The sequence below is a fragment of the Toxotes jaculatrix genome, chromosome 11 (genome assembly GCF_017976425.1).
Source record: "Toxotes jaculatrix isolate fToxJac2 chromosome 11, fToxJac2.pri, whole genome shotgun sequence".
NCBI lineage: Eukaryota > Metazoa > Chordata > Actinopteri > Toxotidae > Toxotes > Toxotes jaculatrix.
Genome location: NC_054404.1, coordinates 19,914,659 through 19,933,705, shown reverse-complemented (window position 1 = coordinate 19,933,705; position 19,047 = coordinate 19,914,659). Strand labels below are relative to the sequence as shown.

General features: G+C 42.9%; 1 protein-coding gene across 1 annotated transcript in view; it reads right to left on the bottom strand.

Moving 5' to 3' along the window:
* Positions 1-19,047, bottom strand: part of dntt (deoxynucleotidyltransferase, terminal) — an 85,061-nt gene that overhangs the window by 42,937 nt on the left and 23,077 nt on the right. The window contains exons 7-8 of the mRNA XM_041050068.1: positions 16,605-16,737; positions 607-709 (exon numbers count right to left, since the gene is read on the bottom strand). Of these exons, the coding sequence (XP_040906002.1) occupies positions 607-709; positions 16,605-16,737 (236 nt within the window). The remainder of the gene's footprint in view (positions 1-606; positions 710-16,604; positions 16,738-19,047) is intronic.

The window sequence follows — 19,047 nt, the reverse complement described above, 5'->3', positions numbered from 1 at the left end:
TAATGCAAGTACCACAGCCCTGCAATAATTACTACCTTATGTACAAATCTTACATTTGTATTGAGATCATGTCAAAAGGGAACAATCCAACACTATTTCTCAAGGCTGCAGTTTGTGGTTTTGTAGTACAGGACTACATTGTGTTGTACACTGGTGTACATGGTATTGTGTCCAACCCCTGTATTCGGTACATGTCCTTCACTTCTATTCAGATTCCTGATCAACAGTGTACTGAACTGACTGTACATGTAATTTACTAATGCAGAAACATGTACCTAGAGTCGAGTTACTTATTAAAAGAGCTGTGTTGTATACCAGTTAGGCTTGGTTTACCTCAAAAAGGACTGATGGGACAGGATATGAAAACAACAAATGGCCCCAAAGTTTGGCGCTCTGAAACCCTATACCACTTTCAGTAATTTAACTTTCAATGCAAAGCAGTGTTCAGAAATATCCCTACTCAATTTAATGAAAGGGTTTTCAAGAGGGTAATCTGCCATGCCCTGTTTATTCTTGTGCCTTTGTATTTATTCACAAAAATAGTTCACCATCCTCGTTACTTGACTTAAGTGCAAAAAAAACAAAAAAAAGAAAGAGCATACTTACTTGTTCTTCCAGACTATCAATGATGTCGGGCAGCAGACTCCTCTCCCTCCCTGGCTCTGGAGTGGTCACGATAAAATCTACATCATGACCAAACTCCTTCCCCCTGGAGATAAAAACAAAGCATTGTTACACACTCACTGTGTTCAGGAAAAAAATGAAAAGAATTATCTTTCAGTCACAGTCCTTAACTGATGAAGAGGGAAGGTGGCAGACGGAGCTATTAAAAGCACAGGCCAAGCTAATGATACTGATTTTTTTTCCATTATTCAAACAAGTCATTTGTCCCAAGTTGTTAAGAGTAAATTCTCCCTTTTGGTTGCCTCAGCTGTCAGAGCTTAACTTTTATGAGAATCATCATTTTCTTCTTGGATCAGTGTCATAAAGCAGACACACACACACACACACACACACACACACACACACACACACACACACGCACACGCGCACACACGCACACACACGCACACACACGCACACGCACACACGCGCACACACGCACGCACACGCACGCACACACGCACACGCACACGCACACGCACACACGCACACACACACACACACACACACACACACACACACAGAGCCTGAGCTGAGGGCTTGGGCTTACACGATACACTTTCTGTCAGCACAACTGCAGGCAAGCGGTGTTACAGCACTGTAAGAGATTATCAAGTGATTATCAGGCAGGAACAGAGACAATGAAAATCTCAGCAGAGAACCCCTGCATGTGCAGAAGAGATGTACACAAAAGGCACATCAAAGCTTTTGTCTGGAATCAGCCCACTGAATCAGTTACAGCACACAGCTTTCAAACCACTCCTGTTATTCAGGACACCAACTTCTCCATTTCTGAAGATGCAGCTTGGCACAATTCAGGTCTGAATAGTTATTTCAGCAACTCTTATGTAACCAGTGCGTAACTCTTAGCTCAGTGAGAATAACACTTGACTGATCTGCTCAGGTTCAACTCAAGGAGCGAGGGATGGGTTAGTACAAAAGGTAAACACGGGATTTATTTTCACAGTTGACAAACAAAAAAAAATCAGAATCACAGTTTAGATTCAATCCCCAACCTAATAAAACAAAAACTAGAAATAAAATGTCTCTTCATAGTTTATCGCTGTCTGACACCAATGTTCATCTGGTTGTCCAGTGTATAGTGTATATGTGCTGTGTGCTACCCGGGTAGGATGTGTGGTTGAGTGTATGTATGCTTGTATGCTTGCTGCAGCCTAGATCTTATCTGCTTCAGGCATCAGGAAGATGACGAAGACGAGAATCCCAATCTTTTCTGACCCTGTCTCACGTCGGACAGGGACCCAGGATGATAGCCACACTGTCCCAAAATGGAGATTCAGCAACTCAAAAAAAACAATCGGAGCAAATCCTCCGGTCGTAGTGGTCTGGAACTCCCTGACAACAACTTCAGACGTACCCAGACTCAGGAACATGAAAATGAACAATATTTCCTCCATAAAAGATCATTAACTTCACTCTTGGCTGTATCGCCATTTTGTTAACGTCAAGTTCTGCTGGAGCGTCTTGATCCCAGCATGCAACGCTCACGCCCACTGAACTTACAGCATAGCACGTACATAAAACGCCCTCTAGTGGCTATTTCAAACCATGACAGTCACCTCAAAACACAGTTCTCCTCATACATTTATATCTTAAAACAAAAATAAATCTGAAATAAAGTTAGTAAACCCAAAACTGTATTTTATAGGGGTTACATCCACCCGCCCTTAATTGTCATGCATCTCTGCATGTCAATTCACACTTAAATATCAATCACTGGACTTGTGTAAGGGAAAGGTGAAATGCTTGGTGCATTCGACAAATCAAGGGCTTCTGTAAAAACTCCGTCAAGGCTATGCAATATGGAGCGCAAGACCAGAGTCAAAGGATTTCCAAGACATTTGTATGATAACCTGTCAGGCTCTCTTCTAGTTCTGGTTGGCCACCTGGCCTCTGGTTCTCTTCCATCCTGTATAGAACTGGTATTGTCTCTTTTGTCCTCCTCTCTCATAGCTCTCTGAACTGACCTTGTCAGTTCTGTATTGTCAACTTCCTTTTCAGGTTCTCCATTGACTGGTTCAGTAGGTACTGCTTGACCTTCATCAACAGGTACATGAACAGGTAGTTCTATTTCCTCCACAGGTAAGTTTACATCATCCACAGGTACGCTCACATCCCCCACCTCTGCTTCCACACTTGGAATCTGGAACATGGTTGAGTGCTCCTCTTTTACCATTTGTTGGGGATGGAATTCTCTAGCAGTTGGGTTGAGATCTGGCCTTTCTAGATTCACATCCAATTCAAAGGGAGGCTTAATCTTTGCCCTAGCCCACAACGGTGAATGATGGGTAAGTAGCCCCATCTTGGCCTATTAATGGACAGAGCAATTCCACTTCTTCATCACTATCATGCATATGTTCTACCTCTTCAATTTCAGGTACAGGATCTTTCCGGGAGGTTCTGGTAGTTTTCTCCTTTCGGTTATTCCGACCGACCTCACTGACTTCAGCTGACTCTGAAGGTGCAAGAAACCCACAAGGTAGGAGCAGATCTCGATGTAATGTCCTCTCCGGGCCCTCGGAGGTGAGTGGAGCCACTACATACACTGGGAAATCACTAATGTGTTTCACCACCTTGTAGACAGTTTAGCTCCACTTGTCTGCAATGTTGTGTTTTCCTCGTATCCCCACATTTTTCACAAGGACACGGTCTCCAACTCGTAGAGTGGATTCTCTGAACTTCAAGTCATACCTCTGTTTGTTATGTAGAGCCGTCTTATCACTGTGCTCAACAGCCAGTCTGTAACTCTCCTCCAGTGTTTCTCGCAGTTTTTTCACATACTCACTATGAGTGACTGTTTTCTGTCCTTCAGGATGTAGCCCAAATGCCACATCAATAGGCAGGTTTGGTTGCCTTCCGTACATTAATTGCTAAGGGGGAAATCCGGTAGTGTCATTTTTTGTGCAATTATAGGCGTGGACTAATGGTTGCACATGGTCACGCCACCTCACTTTATCTTCCTCCTCAAGGGTTCCAAGCATTGCCAGCAATGTCCGATTGAAGCGCTCAACCGGATTACCACGCGGATGGTAAGGCGTTGTCCTCGATTTCTTTATCCCCAAGAGGTCACAGAGATTTTTGATGATGGCAGATTCGAAGTTGCGACCTTGATCGCTATGCAAGCGTTCAGGTATGCCATAGTGTACGAGGAAGTTATTCCATAGTGCCTTGGCCACTGTCTTTTCCTTTTGGTCAGGAGTGGGTACTGCAACCACATACTTTGTGAAGTGGTCAGTTATCACAAGTATGTTTTTTGTGCCATTGCTGTCTGGCTCCAATGAGAGATAGTCCATGCACACTAACTCAAGTGGCCGGCTGGTCTTGATGTTGACAAGGGGGGCTGTTTTCTCTGCCCTTGCCTTACGTCGAAGGCACCTTTCACATCTTCTGATTTTCTCCTCAACCTCTAAACACATCCTTGGCCAATAGAACCGTGCACGCACTAGATCCACTGTCCTCTCATACCCTAAATGACCAACATCATCATGGAGATTCATCAGTGCTATTTGTCTGAATTTCCTCGGGAGAACGAGCTGGAAGGTAGGTTGATTCTCACCCCTGCACTTTTTGTACAGGACTTCATCTCTCAGTACCAGCCGATCCTGAGCTCTGAGCAATAACTGTACCTCCCTTTCCTCTTTCTACCGGAGACGGTAAGTGAGGCGCTTACCTACTCTGATGATGTCTATCACTCTGTTGATTGTTGGATCATTCCTCTGCTCCACAGCCCAATGCTGCTGGGACATTCTAGGAAGTGTGGTGGATCCAGGCAACAGGTCAGCTTGAGCATATTCAGGGCAAATAGCACGTTCATCCATTGCTAGGCACTCCACGATGACAGGTAAGTTACCACTCTCTTCCTCTGCTTCGGTGAGTTTGTCCAGCTGGTGTCTCTCACAGAGAGCTTTAACAGCCTCCTTTGGGAAAGTGTCCTCCCCTCCCTCCTCCAGAAACTTTGACATAAACCGCTACACTCGTTCATCCTCAACTGCTGCACTGTCATCAATTTCTACAGGGGCATGAGGACGTCTCAATAATCCATCTGCGTCCTGGTTCTTTTTGCCAGCCCTGTATCTGATGCTGAAATTGTAGTTGGAAAGGTCAGCAAGCCAATGATGACCACAGGCATCCAGTTTTGCAGAGGTCAAGACATAAGTCAAGGGGTTATTGTCAGTTAGCACACTGAACTCCACTCCATAGAGAAAGTCAGCGAATTTATCCGTGATTGCCCACTTGAGGCTGAGGAACTCAAGTTTGTGAGTGGGGTACCTGCGTTCACAGTTGGACAGCCCTCGACTGGCATATGCAATAACCCTCATTTGACCATCTTGCTCCTGGTACAGAGCAGCTCCAAGTCCATGTGAGCTAGCATCTGTGTGGAGTATGTATGGCTTCTTGGAGTCTGCAAATCCAAGTACAGGTGCTGTGGTCAAGCGCTCAATGAGGATTTTGAATGCCTCCTCACATAAGGGCGTCTATCTGTCATTAAAGGGTTTCTTTAAGTCAGCATTTGAAAATGACCCTTGACCTTTCGACGTGTTATCCTGTTTCTTTTTCTTTGTAGGAACGTACCCAGCAGTCAGCTCATTTAAAGGCTTTGCAATGTTGGAGTAGTCCTTAACAAACCTTCGATAGTATCCTGTGAAGCCGAGGAACGACTTCAACTCGGATATGTTGTTCGGGCGGGGCCAAGAGGTGAGTGCAGCGATCTTATCAGGGTCTGTCTCCACACCCTTCTCTGACACTATGTGCCCTAGGTATTTCACAGACTTTCTGAAGAAATAACACTTCTCTGATGACAATTTCAGACCAAATTCTCTCAGTTGGTTCAGCACTCTCAAAAGCAGCTCCTCATGCTCTTCCAAGGTATGGGAGAACACAATGAGATCATCTAGGAATACCAGCACCTCTCTGTGATTTAGCGATCCCATAAACTTTTCCATAACTCGCTGGAAGGTGCTTGGAGCATTGGTTACTCCCTGCGGCATCCTATTGAATTCCCAAAAACCCATTGGTGTGACAAAGGCAGTTTTATGTTTATCCTCTTCTTCCATTTCCACTTGATAATAGCCTTACTTTAAATCCATGACAGAAAACCACCTTGCTCCTGTCAGGGATGCAAAAGCTTCTTCAGTGTGTGGCAGTGCATAAGCATCCTTGATCGTCTGGCTGTTCAGTTTTCTGTAATCCACGCATAGGCGGATTTGTCCATTTTTTATCTTCACCACAACAATTGGCGAAGGATTACCAACTTCTTGGTAATCCTGTCTTTCCATTCCTTTGACAAAGGGGAGTCAGAGAACTCAAACTGGATGAAGTTTTTCCTTTGACTAGCTGTGAAACACTGGGCAGTGGTGTTAGTCGAGTTTGAGGTTTGAACTTTAATATCATTGGTGGAGGTCAAGGAAGAGATGGATAATGGCACTGAGAGTTCTGCCAGAGTTCGATGGGCTGGAACTACGATGTGCGGACTCATTCTTGAGGAGGACAGGAACTTTAAAGGAGGTCTGACATGGGCTTGCCATGATGTAACTACAGGATATCAAGCCACTTGGCAAACTGATGTTAGTGGGGGGTTCAACCAGGAGAGGCGCACCATGAACACTGGGGACATGTCTTACACGGCCATCTACAGCCATTTTCTTCCCAGCAGGGATGACTATGGAGCTCTTTCACTGTAGTTTCACTCTGCCCACTCTCCCTGCCCACTCTTTAAGTTCTGCGTATTTCTGGTCTACAAGAGCTTTGTTCATGGGCTTGTCACAGTTCCGGGCAATGTGTCCATCCTCTCCACATTTGTAACAAAACCAGGCCTTTGGCTGAGGTCTTGGAGAGGGTGTGTTCCGCAGCATAACTTGATTAACTTGTGCTTCAGCCACTAGTGCAGGGGAGTTCTCTGTTGGTACTGCAGCTGTAAATTCCCGTTTTTTCTCTTTCTTGTATTTCTTGCTGTTGAGCTGCATCTGTAGCTGAGCTACTTGTCTTCTCAGACTTTCAGTTTCAGAGATGTATGACTGCAGTAAGCTAGCACTGGAATCACAGAGAGAGATGCCAGGCGCAGAGTGAATGTTTACAGAAGACTTGGTCTTGGAGGAACCAAAGTGGCGCTGCATCCTATCATGTTTTGATGCTCTCCTGTCCTCTTCAGTGCGTACGTGTAACAACAGCTCTGCAAAGTTAGGAGGGGTTTCATTTTTTAGCTCCAACTGCAAGACGAGGCGGTGGTCCCAACAACCACGCTTAAACTGCTTTAGGAGGTGTCGATCTGCATTCACCTGCTTTGCACCACCTCTCTTCACAGCAGTGCACAGGAGACTCTGTAGTCTCTGTAAATAATCAGATGCCTTCTCCCCCGGATTCTGATTGGTGTTCAAGAACCTGGCAAATATCTCCTTCCCGTCTTCAACAAGTCCATATGCAGAATCAAGCAGCTGCACATAATGTCTGGGGTGTGCGGAAGTACCTAATTGCCTTACCACATCTGAAGCCTGTGGAAGTAGGCTCTCTAATATCTTCCTTCGTTGCACATCAACTGAAAGACTGTCATCATTAAACATCAACTCTGCATGTAAAGACCATGTCTCATAATCTGCCTCACCTGGGGGCTTGGGTATTTTACCAGAGAACGTCCTCATCCATTTGGAGTTGCTTGGTTGACTTTTGATTACATGTTCCACCACAACGCGCTGTATTTCAGGTGGGGTTGTGACTGCATTACTTAAAGTTGGGGTTGCTGGACTCGTATGTATAGTGCATTTCCTTTTAATTGTACCGGATTCATCTGGTTTGGCTGTCGTAGTAGTTGCGAGTGGTGTAAGAGGCTCGTTATGTTCAGATTTTTTCTTGCTTCTGCGTACTAGAGGTGTGGTGCTGTGGTCTGAGTGGGCACCATTATCAGAGTCACTGCTGTTACTGGAGTCAGTGGATGACGGGCATAAGACTGTTGTGGTCTGGTCAGATGAGGTAAGTGTTGGAACATGGTCTACTTGCCACTTTACACTTGGGTTGGCCACATTCACTACTTCCATAGGGAGAAGAAACTCAATATCGGCTCTTACAGCTTCTGACTTGAATTCAACAATGACTGTTTCTCTATCTGATTCTCCTGTGTTTTGCACTCTCCTTATTCCAGCTACTGGGCCATATTTTTCCAGGGAGTCAATGATGTCCTGATCTTCATCACTACTGGTAACACCCGACACACACACAAACAGTTGGTCACTACTGTCTGCCATTATCTTTATCTTGAGTCAAGGGTAAAAAAAAATGGCTAACCATGGGGATATTCAGATAAATCAAAAAGCAACTTCCTGTGCTCAATTAACAGATCATACTGTGCAGTTAACCTATATAACCCTCGCTCCTGGCTGGCTCGCCAAAAAGTGCCATGTAACCAGTGCGTAACTCTTAGCTCAGTGAGAATAACACTTGACTGATATGCTCAGGTTCAACTCAAGGAGCGAGGGATGGGTTAGTACAAAAGGTAAACACAGGGGATTAGAAATTTGACTTGGTTAAAGCAGGTTTATAATTGCAGGGTTTTGTTACAATGAGCGTGGCAGATTTTATTGAAATTTAAATGAATACTTGCTGAATCACTGTTAAACTGGCTTTTGAAATAAATCGCTGTGATGTCAGACTGTGCAGTCATGAAGCTTGTAGTGTCCCAGGATTTGAGATTTGCTTTTTGCAAACTGTTCTTACTGGACTTTGTTGTTCAGAGAAGGAACTAACCGTGACCTTGTCCTCATTGCAGTTTGGTATAATAGGCTGATGGGGGGAAGGAGAAGTTAAGCAGATTCTATACTGTTTCTCAAATGCAGAGTCTGTCTCCTGGGTCTAGAGTAAATATATTAGCTTAAGTCAACAGAGACTACTTTTTTTTAAATTCATCAATTTGCCGTTGTTTGCAGGATCTGTAAAATAGATGCATTAGAGCTTAAGACTTTTCTGTTTGCCTGTGTTTTATTAAGTTAAACTTGTTAGTATTATTTAGTCCTATCTTGAACTGCACTCACTGTAATTTCTCTTCTCCTTTTATCTGTTTACTCTATTTAAGCTTCATGTTTTCTTCCATTTTTTTATCCTTTTAAATCATTTAAATGTGTCTTTTACATTGTCTCGTATTCCTTTTCTTAATATCTTTTGTGCTTCATAAAAGCACTTTGAATTGCCTCGTTCGTGTATAAAGTGCCATGCAAATAAACACGCCTTGCTCAGCAGAGGGACTTCAAGCTGGAGCTGAAACACCCTGTTCAAGAAAAGAATCAATGATAAGTTTAACACCTATAACTGCTTCTTATAATAAATGATAGTGTTCTACCAGACAGTAATACAGAGACAGAACCACTGGGTTTGGATCACATGATTCATTTCCTGGGTCTGTGTGCAACTTGTGCCAACACATGGAAAAGGGATTTAGGACAAACTGGACAACGATCAGGGAGGAGCCACAAGCTTGACTCAGATTAGGTACAACCTTTTGTTTTCCCATGCGGAACTGGGAACCTATGACATTTTCAAAAGAGACATTGTGGCAAAAGAACATGAGGTTGCAAACATGAACACTGGAGTACCACAGATGAGGGGGTAAGTCTTTCAAAAGGTTGGATATAAGAGGTGAATGCTGAATTTATACACCAGAAGATGTCATAAACCCACTGAGTTCCCAGAGTGCTCCAAAGGCAGAAATACATGCACATCTCGAATTAGTATAACTGGTGGCAGACTCAGCCAAAATACAGGCACATGTCTGGAGCGTACAGCTCAGATTGTTGAGCAGATATTCCAGGAGTCAGCTCAAGCACCTCCACACACTGGTTTCACTGGTTACAGCATAACCTGAAAGATACTGGGAGTGTATCAGCCAGTGTTTTGCAGCCATGTGTAACTGGCTCATCGTCTGATTCAACCAATGGGACCAATGTTGATGGATTTTAAGCTGAGCCCTTTGAAAATAAATATTAGAGAGGAACTGGCTATCAGGACGCAATGATAAAACGGTCCCTTCATACCCTGAGCTAAGAACAGCTGTCATGTGCTGCATAGAACAAGCGTTTAGAATATACAAAACAACATAATGAACAAAACTTTGCTTGTGGAGCCCATCACAACGGGGACTGACTTAGATACCTGTGGCAGCAACTGTTCGCAAATGAGCTGGCATCTCATGCACTACTAGAGGAACAGAGAGCCGCAGGGTGGTAATGAGAGCCATGTTTCTGGTGCAGATGTGAGAGCAGCCTTCAAGTCTTTGAATACAGCTGTCACAAGTCCAGTCCATTGAACAGAGTCCAGTGCAGAGTTCAGTGTGACAGCACAAAGGACAGTGCCCATTCCAATATAGTAGTGAATCCACAATGCTGGTAATAATCAGCCATTTCTAAAAAGAAAAAGCACATTCCTGTCTTTGTGTGAGGAAGAGGTGCATTTTTACATTGTCTGGCAAAAGGAGATGGCATCCATTTTCCAACATGCACCACAAGTTGGTAATCCTTGGCTGACAAAGATGCAGCTTTGTCAGCAGGAGATCATGGGCAAATTGAAGCAATACACTTCCAGTAGGGAGTAAAAGGTCATCAAGATCTTCCCCTACCCCTCCGGCACTTATGTCGTAAGGGATTTGCAGAAACTCTGACAGAACTCAAACACTGACAGTTGAAGCAACAGTTCTCCGCCATACATACTGCTGACCCTCAGAGGTGAAAGAAAAGAGATCCACCAGGATGAAATGAAATTGGGAAAAAAAAAGGTTGAACAACAGTCCACTGCTGTATCAAACTTAGAAATGGATTATGACTGCTAAGACTGTAGACTTAATTCTACTAATGAATGTTTAGGTTGCAAAAATATTCCATTAACTTCAATCATGGTGACAGGAATTTCCTAAAGTCTCTTGAAATGTGAATTTAGTCATCATTGTGTGCATGAGCAGCTTCACCTGTCCTCAGCAGCAAATTCGTATTTGTACATTTGTGCTGTGAAGGTCACGAGAGGAGCTGATTTGATTGGCTATTACTGAAACCCGCTCCAACCCCACCTGCTGATAATGTATTCCTCCTACTAGCAATATATTCATCATGTTCCAGCCAGTTTCCCAGATTGATCCATGCTGTGCCAGGATTGCACATGCACCTCCAGTCAACACAATTACAAAAGCAGCTGGGCACACCCACGTGTGTCTACACAGGGAGCTCGTGTGCATTTCTGCTTACATGAAAATACTTGTGAACCTCATAAGTTCAAGTTTCCTAGAACAAAGAAACTCTCCAAAAAAGCGGATACCTGCCAGCTATAGGGATTGAGTCTCTTTATCTGTAGTTTGGTGTGATCCTTGGCATTTGAGGAAGACGGCAAGACAATTTTGGCTTTAAAAAAAAAAAGAAGTTGTGACAAACATGTTATTCAGGTAAACTGGAAACTGTTCCAAAGCGCAAATATGACAGTGAATATGTCTGTGTGTGTAAGCCTTGTGATAGACTGGCAACCTGTCGAATGTGTTTTCCTGCCTTTCACTCAGTGCAAGCTAAGACAGGTTCCAGGATGACTCAAACAGCAGTCAGATGGAGTACTGAAAAGCAACGGTGGGCTCCTGTGATTATAGTAACCCTCTAAAACAGCCTCATATGGCAGGTTTCTCATCAGTCGTCAAAGTGAGAGAAATGCTAACACAAACAACAAAAGCTTCCCCCTGCCAGGCCACACTAGTGCTACTTGCCAAAAGGCCAGGCACCATTTCAAAAATGATCATTACACAACACCCACTCACACACACGCACACACTCACAAGCCGTTTGATAAACAATAGGCAAAAATCATACAGACGTCAGCACGAGTCTCACCGCTAACAATAAAGCAAAATGACAACGAATGCTGGGAGTGATATGGCTCGAAAGAAGCCTTGGCAGCTGTGAGGCTCCGTGTTTGATCTCTCCTTGCCGCCTCTAACAAATGAGTGACAGCAGCGAGAGAGAGGGACATTAAAGGAATGGAGAGAGGCGTGAATGGCTTGTGGGAAAGCTTCAAAGGTCACCGTGGCTAATTCAGGGAGCAAGGAAGTATTAAAAAAACAGCCATTAGACCTCCACAAGGCATGATAATGTTAATGGTTAGCGTTAGTGGCAGAGAGCATGTATCCCTGTGGCATTGACGGACTGAGTGCCCGGCACACAGGTTCGCTCAGCCGATGCTGCTTTAGTTACAGTCATTTAATTTGCTCTGTGACTGTATATAATTTATTCTCTTTCCAAAATAATTGAAGATGTGCAAGTACAAACTTCTACACTTGCGTTAATACTCAGTGGTATTTATGTGGGCCTTTATGTGAAGAGTTTACACTTACACTTTAATGAGTTGACTGGTAAGACACAGCTATTTGAGAATGCATCACAGATTTCCATCTGCTGAATGTGCAGCTTTCCTCCAACACTCTTAACTGGCAAAGCTGAGATTCTACAACACTTCCAGCTTGTACAGTGCACTCAAGTTGTTGAGTGAATCTCACCGCTAGTCTCTGCTGTGCTGGCAAAACTCACTCGAGTGCACTGCATAAATTTGTGCCATGAATAGCGAAAAAATGTAGCGGGAGAGAGACAGAGAGATCATCAGCATAAATTCAGTTTACCTTCAATCAGCATGAAAAAAACACCCTGATTTTATCGAAGCGTGGCTGCGTGCGAGGGCCTAACATGGGAATTGGTGGTTATTTGAGGAGAAGACACCATGGCGTTACACTTTTAAGCTCCTTCCTGATTGCACTAGAGCATTAGTACGTGTCGGGTCTGTGCAGATAGCTCCTCTAATTCAACCCCAGTCAGCAGAAATTAGACGAAACCATGTCAGGCACATTCTCTCCAGAAAAGGGGGTGTTTTTCTTCTCCTCCTCCTTCTCTGCCTCTAATGGTGCACCTTAAAAAAACGCTGTTTTTATTTAGCATTAAGTATCTGCTCCTGGTCAGCAGCGATACAGCTGGAAAGATTCGGCTGAAAATAGTTTTGATGGACTGTGCACAGTAACACAGCCAGTGTTTGTTTGAATTAAGTGCAACACAGAGCAGAGCAGTAGATCTATAAACGCCTGGTGTGAATTTAGACAGTCTACTCTTTTATTGCGTGAGAGAAAATGCTGAATTATTAAAAGTTTCTGCACAATGCCCATAAAATATACATGGTTATTTACAGATTTGTGTAGACAACAGTGCGGCATGTATGAATAATACAGATGTTGGGAAGTCCTGCTGCAGCTGGAAATTTCACAGGATGCATTCAGAGTTCAGGGCAGAGATCAGCTGCAGTTAAAAGTAGCCGGTCAGGGAAAAGAAACAGCTGCATTTGTAGCTACGTATTCCACCTTCCAGCTCCCTCGCTATCAAAAAGTTTTTTGCCTGCACAGAAAAAAAAAGGTGATAATCAGGAAAATCTAACATGAAAAGAGGAAAAGGCAGTGAGTGTGAAGGGTACATGGGCTCTGCCTCATTATCAGACAGCTTGTTTTGCTCCTCTGCAAGCTGATAATAGAGTTAGTTTAAATAATCATGATATCTTGAACTAAACTGACAAGGATTACTTATCTCAGTTGTTGTTCAAGGGAAACAATGCAGTGGGACTCAGGGTTTGAGGGTTTGACAGCAGACACCATCAGCCCCCTCATCAGTGTCACTTTGAGTCATATTCCAGACAATCTGATGTTAAATAAGATCCACAGCGGGGACTTGCCGGCTTCACACTGAAATAAATACGGTGCTCCGCTGACACCGCGTGAGCCTTTCACACACACAGTTGCGACAGAAGCTGTATTTTCAGGCCTAATCTATTTTTAATCCCCCCCCCCGCCCCCCCAACAAAACCGCTTTAAGACTTCTCACCCGCCTTCCACAGCTGTCCTTTCAATAAGGCTAATGTCAGTGGCATCAACAAATCCCCGCCATGTTGTTTCCCTCTGAAGTAGCTGACAGCTTGAGTTTACTGGAGCACAGCGCTTACTTCATGAAACTTTTGGGAGCTGAGCTATTTCTTTGTGTATGTTATCCAGAGATGAAAGATTTCCCAGAGCCGAGTACATCTATTTAAAGAGGTATATAGTATACCTGTGTTTCTATTTTTGACGAGGGCTATCGGCTGGAAAGATGAGGCTAATAAGAGACTCTACATCACACTGGAAATTACAGGTAATTAAATCCAGCTTTGACAGGACTTTAGAAGGGAACATTTTCAAATGTGTCACACTGAAGAGAATTAGTGGCTTATTAATGGTGCTGCTGGCATCTTAGAGAGCATGTGCACTATTTTGGTGTAATAGACCTTATAACGCTTCCCACAGTGTTTAAGCCATATCTGGAGAATCAGCTTTTCAACAAGATAAAGGTAAATTACTTACTTACTGACTGATAATGTATAAGTCATCATTCTTCAATTATAGCACTGCATGATTCCAATTAGACCTCACGTAATACTCCCCAAGCCTGCGCCAAATATGAAACGAAGTAAATGTGTGCTTCATCTCCCAGAGTTTGCCATAAAAGCTCTCTCACGGGCCCTTTACGCTTTGCAGCAGACTCCTGGCCCATAAATCTTGCGCTGTTCCTCCCCTTCATTCTTGATGTTAACTATCCATGATGCTCTAATCTCTTTCCTCATCTCTTTTACCACATTTTCCCCTTGAGGAGCAGTTATTTACATAATCAGATATCATTCCAGCTGTCATTTATCCTTTTGAAGATTAAAGATATTAGATTTTTTTTCTTGTGCTGTTTGATAGCATCTTAACTTGGGAAAGTTGTGGACCTATAACCACAGAGACTAATTAAATACACACCACAATCCAGACATTAAAGTGAGACTATGTAACTGTTGAGAGGAGAAATAACTTATTTCAATCTTCCTCTTATAATTGAATAGTTTAAGCCCTAAGCAGTAAAGAGCAGCTTTGCTCAATTCAATAAACTTGGAGGTTTTACTACCACAGCCTTACTTACTCTGATTTGACCAGGTGAGGAAAGGTGGGAGAAATGCATCTCCAGGAAAATCCACGATCATCATATTCTCTTTTTGTGCACTTAACTGACTTTCCAGAATGCCCTGATTTTGTTTAAAGACCCCTTTGTAGGAGCTCAGCTAATAACAGTAATATGTAATTCAATTTTTCAAGTAACGTGCCCAACACTGGTCCCAAATCCATACTACACACTAATTCTAAGTTTTGAGTATTACTGTAAGTAATATTTGAGTATAACTATACTCAAATTACTATCTCAGTATCAAATTAGGGATACATTTTATTTCTGAGTGTGCTTTTAACAAACACTATTTTCTTACAAAGCAGTGTTTCTTCCTTCACATACCACACTACCACTGCTGGTTTTGTTCTTTTTTTTCTTTTTTAAATCAGTGTTTATTGATACTGGTGCCAACCATTCTCATACCTTTTATTTTGTTTGGTGTAGGCCCAAGCCCTAAGGCTTGCTGCCTACAGTCAGGCTTCTTTGGCACCCCTCCTAAGATACCTTTCCCCCAGAGGGACGGTGAAGTTTTAGGTTTGTGTGTAGGATTATCTCTCCACTGACGTTGTGTACCTGTTCAGTGCTCTGATATTTCTTTTTTTTTTTTCGAGCACCACAGGCCCAGCATTCAGTGCGGCCTGCTCATTGTGGGAGAGCCTGGAGGCGAGCTTCCCTCTTACCTGTGTGTCTGCGGTAACCTTGATTCACCCCTCACTGATTACTTTGGATGGTCCCAGAGTTTATATTTTGTGTTTGGTTTGCTGTGAGTGTGTGTCAGGCAGTGGTGTGTGGTGAGGCTGCTCACCCCTCCTCCCTGGAATCCAATATAGTTACATGATCTTTTATTTTTTATCTACTTAAGGTTCTTTTTGTGTTTTTTTTTTTCCTTTTTTCATTTATTACCAGTAATTTTTTAACACCTCGATAAAGTAATACATAATTTAGGGAAGCCGTTGCCAAGACTCATCTTTTGTCTACCACATGTGCTGTTCATTTTGCTGTTCAGTGCTGTTCCAGGCTAAAATTAGTATGGAACTGGGACCCAACTTGCAGCACTTTAGGTTAATTTAAAAGTCTCATAATTTTGCACCAAACTTTTGACAAACTAGAATCTGTTAGAATACAACAAATGCAGAAAAGTGAAACTTTCATAACATTTATAGAGGAGAAAAGATTTCTCCCTGGCAACATGTAAAGCTTGTAGCCCAGGCACTATTAAAGACCATCAGCTAAGCTGTGGCAGCTCTGTCGCCCCTGCTGAGAGGCAAGCGCCTGTCCTTACTGCCAGTCTGCTTTTGAATTATTTACCACACACGCCACTGGTTGCGGCTGGATTTTTACAACACCACAGAGTAGAGTGCTCCACACTTACTCAGGCACAAAGCACCGAACATAACACACACACACACACACACACACAAAAAAAAAGAGCAGCACAAAGAGGTGGCGACAGAGGGAGGCACTGGCTGTGAACAAATAGTTGCACTCAGTAGGTAGCTTTACAAGAGCACTCAACGTGCAGTCTGAGATTGACAATGTAAAGCACTGCAGCGTCTTAATGTAAATGAAAAGCTTGATTGACCTGTGCACTCAACTTTTGATCGTTTCGAGAAGAATGAGACTGTGATAAACTGCAGCGTTAATGTCAAATTAATCCATTTTATCTAATTATTAACAACAGGAGGATACAGTCAGGCACAAACAGCTTTAAGGCATCAACACACACACACTGTGACTTCTATGCTGTGACAGTAGTTAGTAATAAGAAACAGCCACATGGGATTCAAGGAGACCTCCTGAGACTTTTCTAATATCTTTGCATTTCCCTCTGCATAACCAATATGAGCTTAACAATAGTGGAAAAGGGATGCACTGTGCTGTTCCAAACATATCGACACTGAAAGGAGGAGACAAGTCTTGTACCTGCGAAAGCCACCTGTCAGCGCTAGCAGGGCGTCCGGTGTGATCGCATGGACAGCTTCGTCAATAATGTTCCCCAGTGCTCGGGCCTCTGCTCTACTGACAGCCCTGGAGATGTCTTCATAATGCAGAAAACCTGCAGGGAAAAGACCACGTGGTTATTAGTCTAGCAGTCAACCATCAATCACAGCCATTTGCTCTGGGGAAGTGGAGAGTCAGGGTGAATTAAAAGTAAGGTAAAATGTGATGTGTTACTACCGGCACACGCCTGCTGCAGACACAAGAGGATTACAGCCACTGAGACTGAGCTAAATTATGATTGATAGATTGATGGGTATCTTGTTGATTTCATGCATCTCAATTTGTATTTTCTCATTTTTCTGCACCGCATAAAACACATCAATTCTCCTGTCTTTCCCTCAGAACAAACGGAGCTACAACACCAATTAATTACAAAAATCTTTCATCTTTCTGTCTGTACTCCACTAAAATAAAACGGGCTATTTCATGTTTATTCTCTTTTAAAATTTACAGAATACAGTGGAGAGATCGACTGTTTAAACACATTTTCCATGTCAAAAACTCGCATTACTTCTCTGCATGGAGCCGAGACCGCAGTGTTCTGAATGATGGATGATGACCAGTTTGATGGAGATGTCTGTCAGCATAATATATTATCAGATGGAGTTTCAAACTGAATGGGAACCTGTGAGCAGTGTTGTATGTTTTGAATGACCACCTCGTGCAGAGTGACAGTATATACTCTGTGCATCCAGTAACATCCTGAGCAGCGGCAGAAGCAGAAAAATTATGCAGACGAATGAAAAGCTGCATATCAGTATCTCCCTTTGTGACATTTAACCACATATGTTAAACACTCTGTGGGATTTCTGTCACTGACAACAACTGAAGCTGATGTTATCTGCATGTCTGGCTGCTCCAGTATCACTGTATTTTTGTGCACTCAGCTGTTCCTTTCAGATTCGAGCACTGTATCACCTCAGGAAATAATCACTGCAAACATGCTCAAACTATAACTTCTTTCTCTTCGTGCACTTCCTTCAGTTTCCATCCTATTTTGTGAACCAATGCATTATTTGTATGTCTTTACCCATACTAGTGGCACAGCTGTAGGGACAGTAATGTCAGTCTGTTCACCCCTGTGTTCCAGGCTGAAATATCTATATATAACACCTATTTCATGGATTGCTATTATGTTTTGTACAGATATTCAGCGTTTTCAAAAGATGAGGCCTAATGACTCTGGTGATCCCTTGACTTTTCCTCCAGTGTCAGACAAATGTTAGCATGTACAACATGGAACATGGATGGTAACAGTGCTAAATGATGAGGAAAGTTAAGGGATACTGTTCATCTTAAGGGGGGCATGCCCCGTAGGTGTGTGTACCCAATCTCGCAGCCTTTCCTCTGTGACACCTGAGGAAAGGTCAGGAGGTCACCAAAGTCAACAGAATGTATCCTCTGGGGATCATAAATGTCTGTACAAAATTTCCAATTCACCAACTAGATGTTGAGATATTTCCCAGGATGAGTAAAAACTTTGACCTTCTGGTGGTGCAACAGGAAAAGGCAGGGTATCATCAAAGTTAATGAGTTTCATCCTCTGGGATCATAAATGTCTGCACAAAGTTTCGGGGCAATCCATTCAATAGTTGAACCAAAGTGGTAAACTGACCGAACGACCGGCATTGCTGTTTCGAAAGTCATGCTGTCAGCATGGTTAAAAATGAAACAATAAAATCAATAAATAAATGAAGTAATGAAGTGACCCAACATTACCTTTGCTTACAACATCTTCACATAAACTATGTAACACTCCCATGTGCATCAGATAATTATCATGTTCACAACATGAAAAAGCCTTCTGATATAAGGCTGCTAAAGGCCTTTACTCTGACACTTACTGGACAATTATTGCATTTACTTCACCATGACTGCTGAGGATCAAAAACTGCAAAGATCACAAATTTTGGACCAGAGTATTACAGCTCATCCTAAATCAATCTGTAATCAAGCTAAGTAATTATATTACAAAAGTGGAAAATTGTGATTCCCCACAGAAACATAAAGATTTTTCTTTAAAAGCATCACTAACATCCTAAACACTGAGCGTCAGCAGCCTCGTATGGTCTTTGCTTTCCTCTCTGCACGGGTGATTGATGAGCACTAAGTCCACAGCAAGCCTTCCCCCTTCACAGTCACTGTTCACTGATTTTTATTAAAAATACGCCTGCTGCCTTTTGCATTGTGTTTTCACATTAAACTCCCTGCTTTTCACATCTCATCTCACTTTAGAGAAAACACATTACAGCAAAGAGTCTGACATAAGGAACCTCCCAAAAAGGACAAACAAAGCCCCAAATGATATGCAGGCTTCCCATGGAGAAATTTAATGATCAGGTCTTTGAGTCTTTCTTGGAAGAAA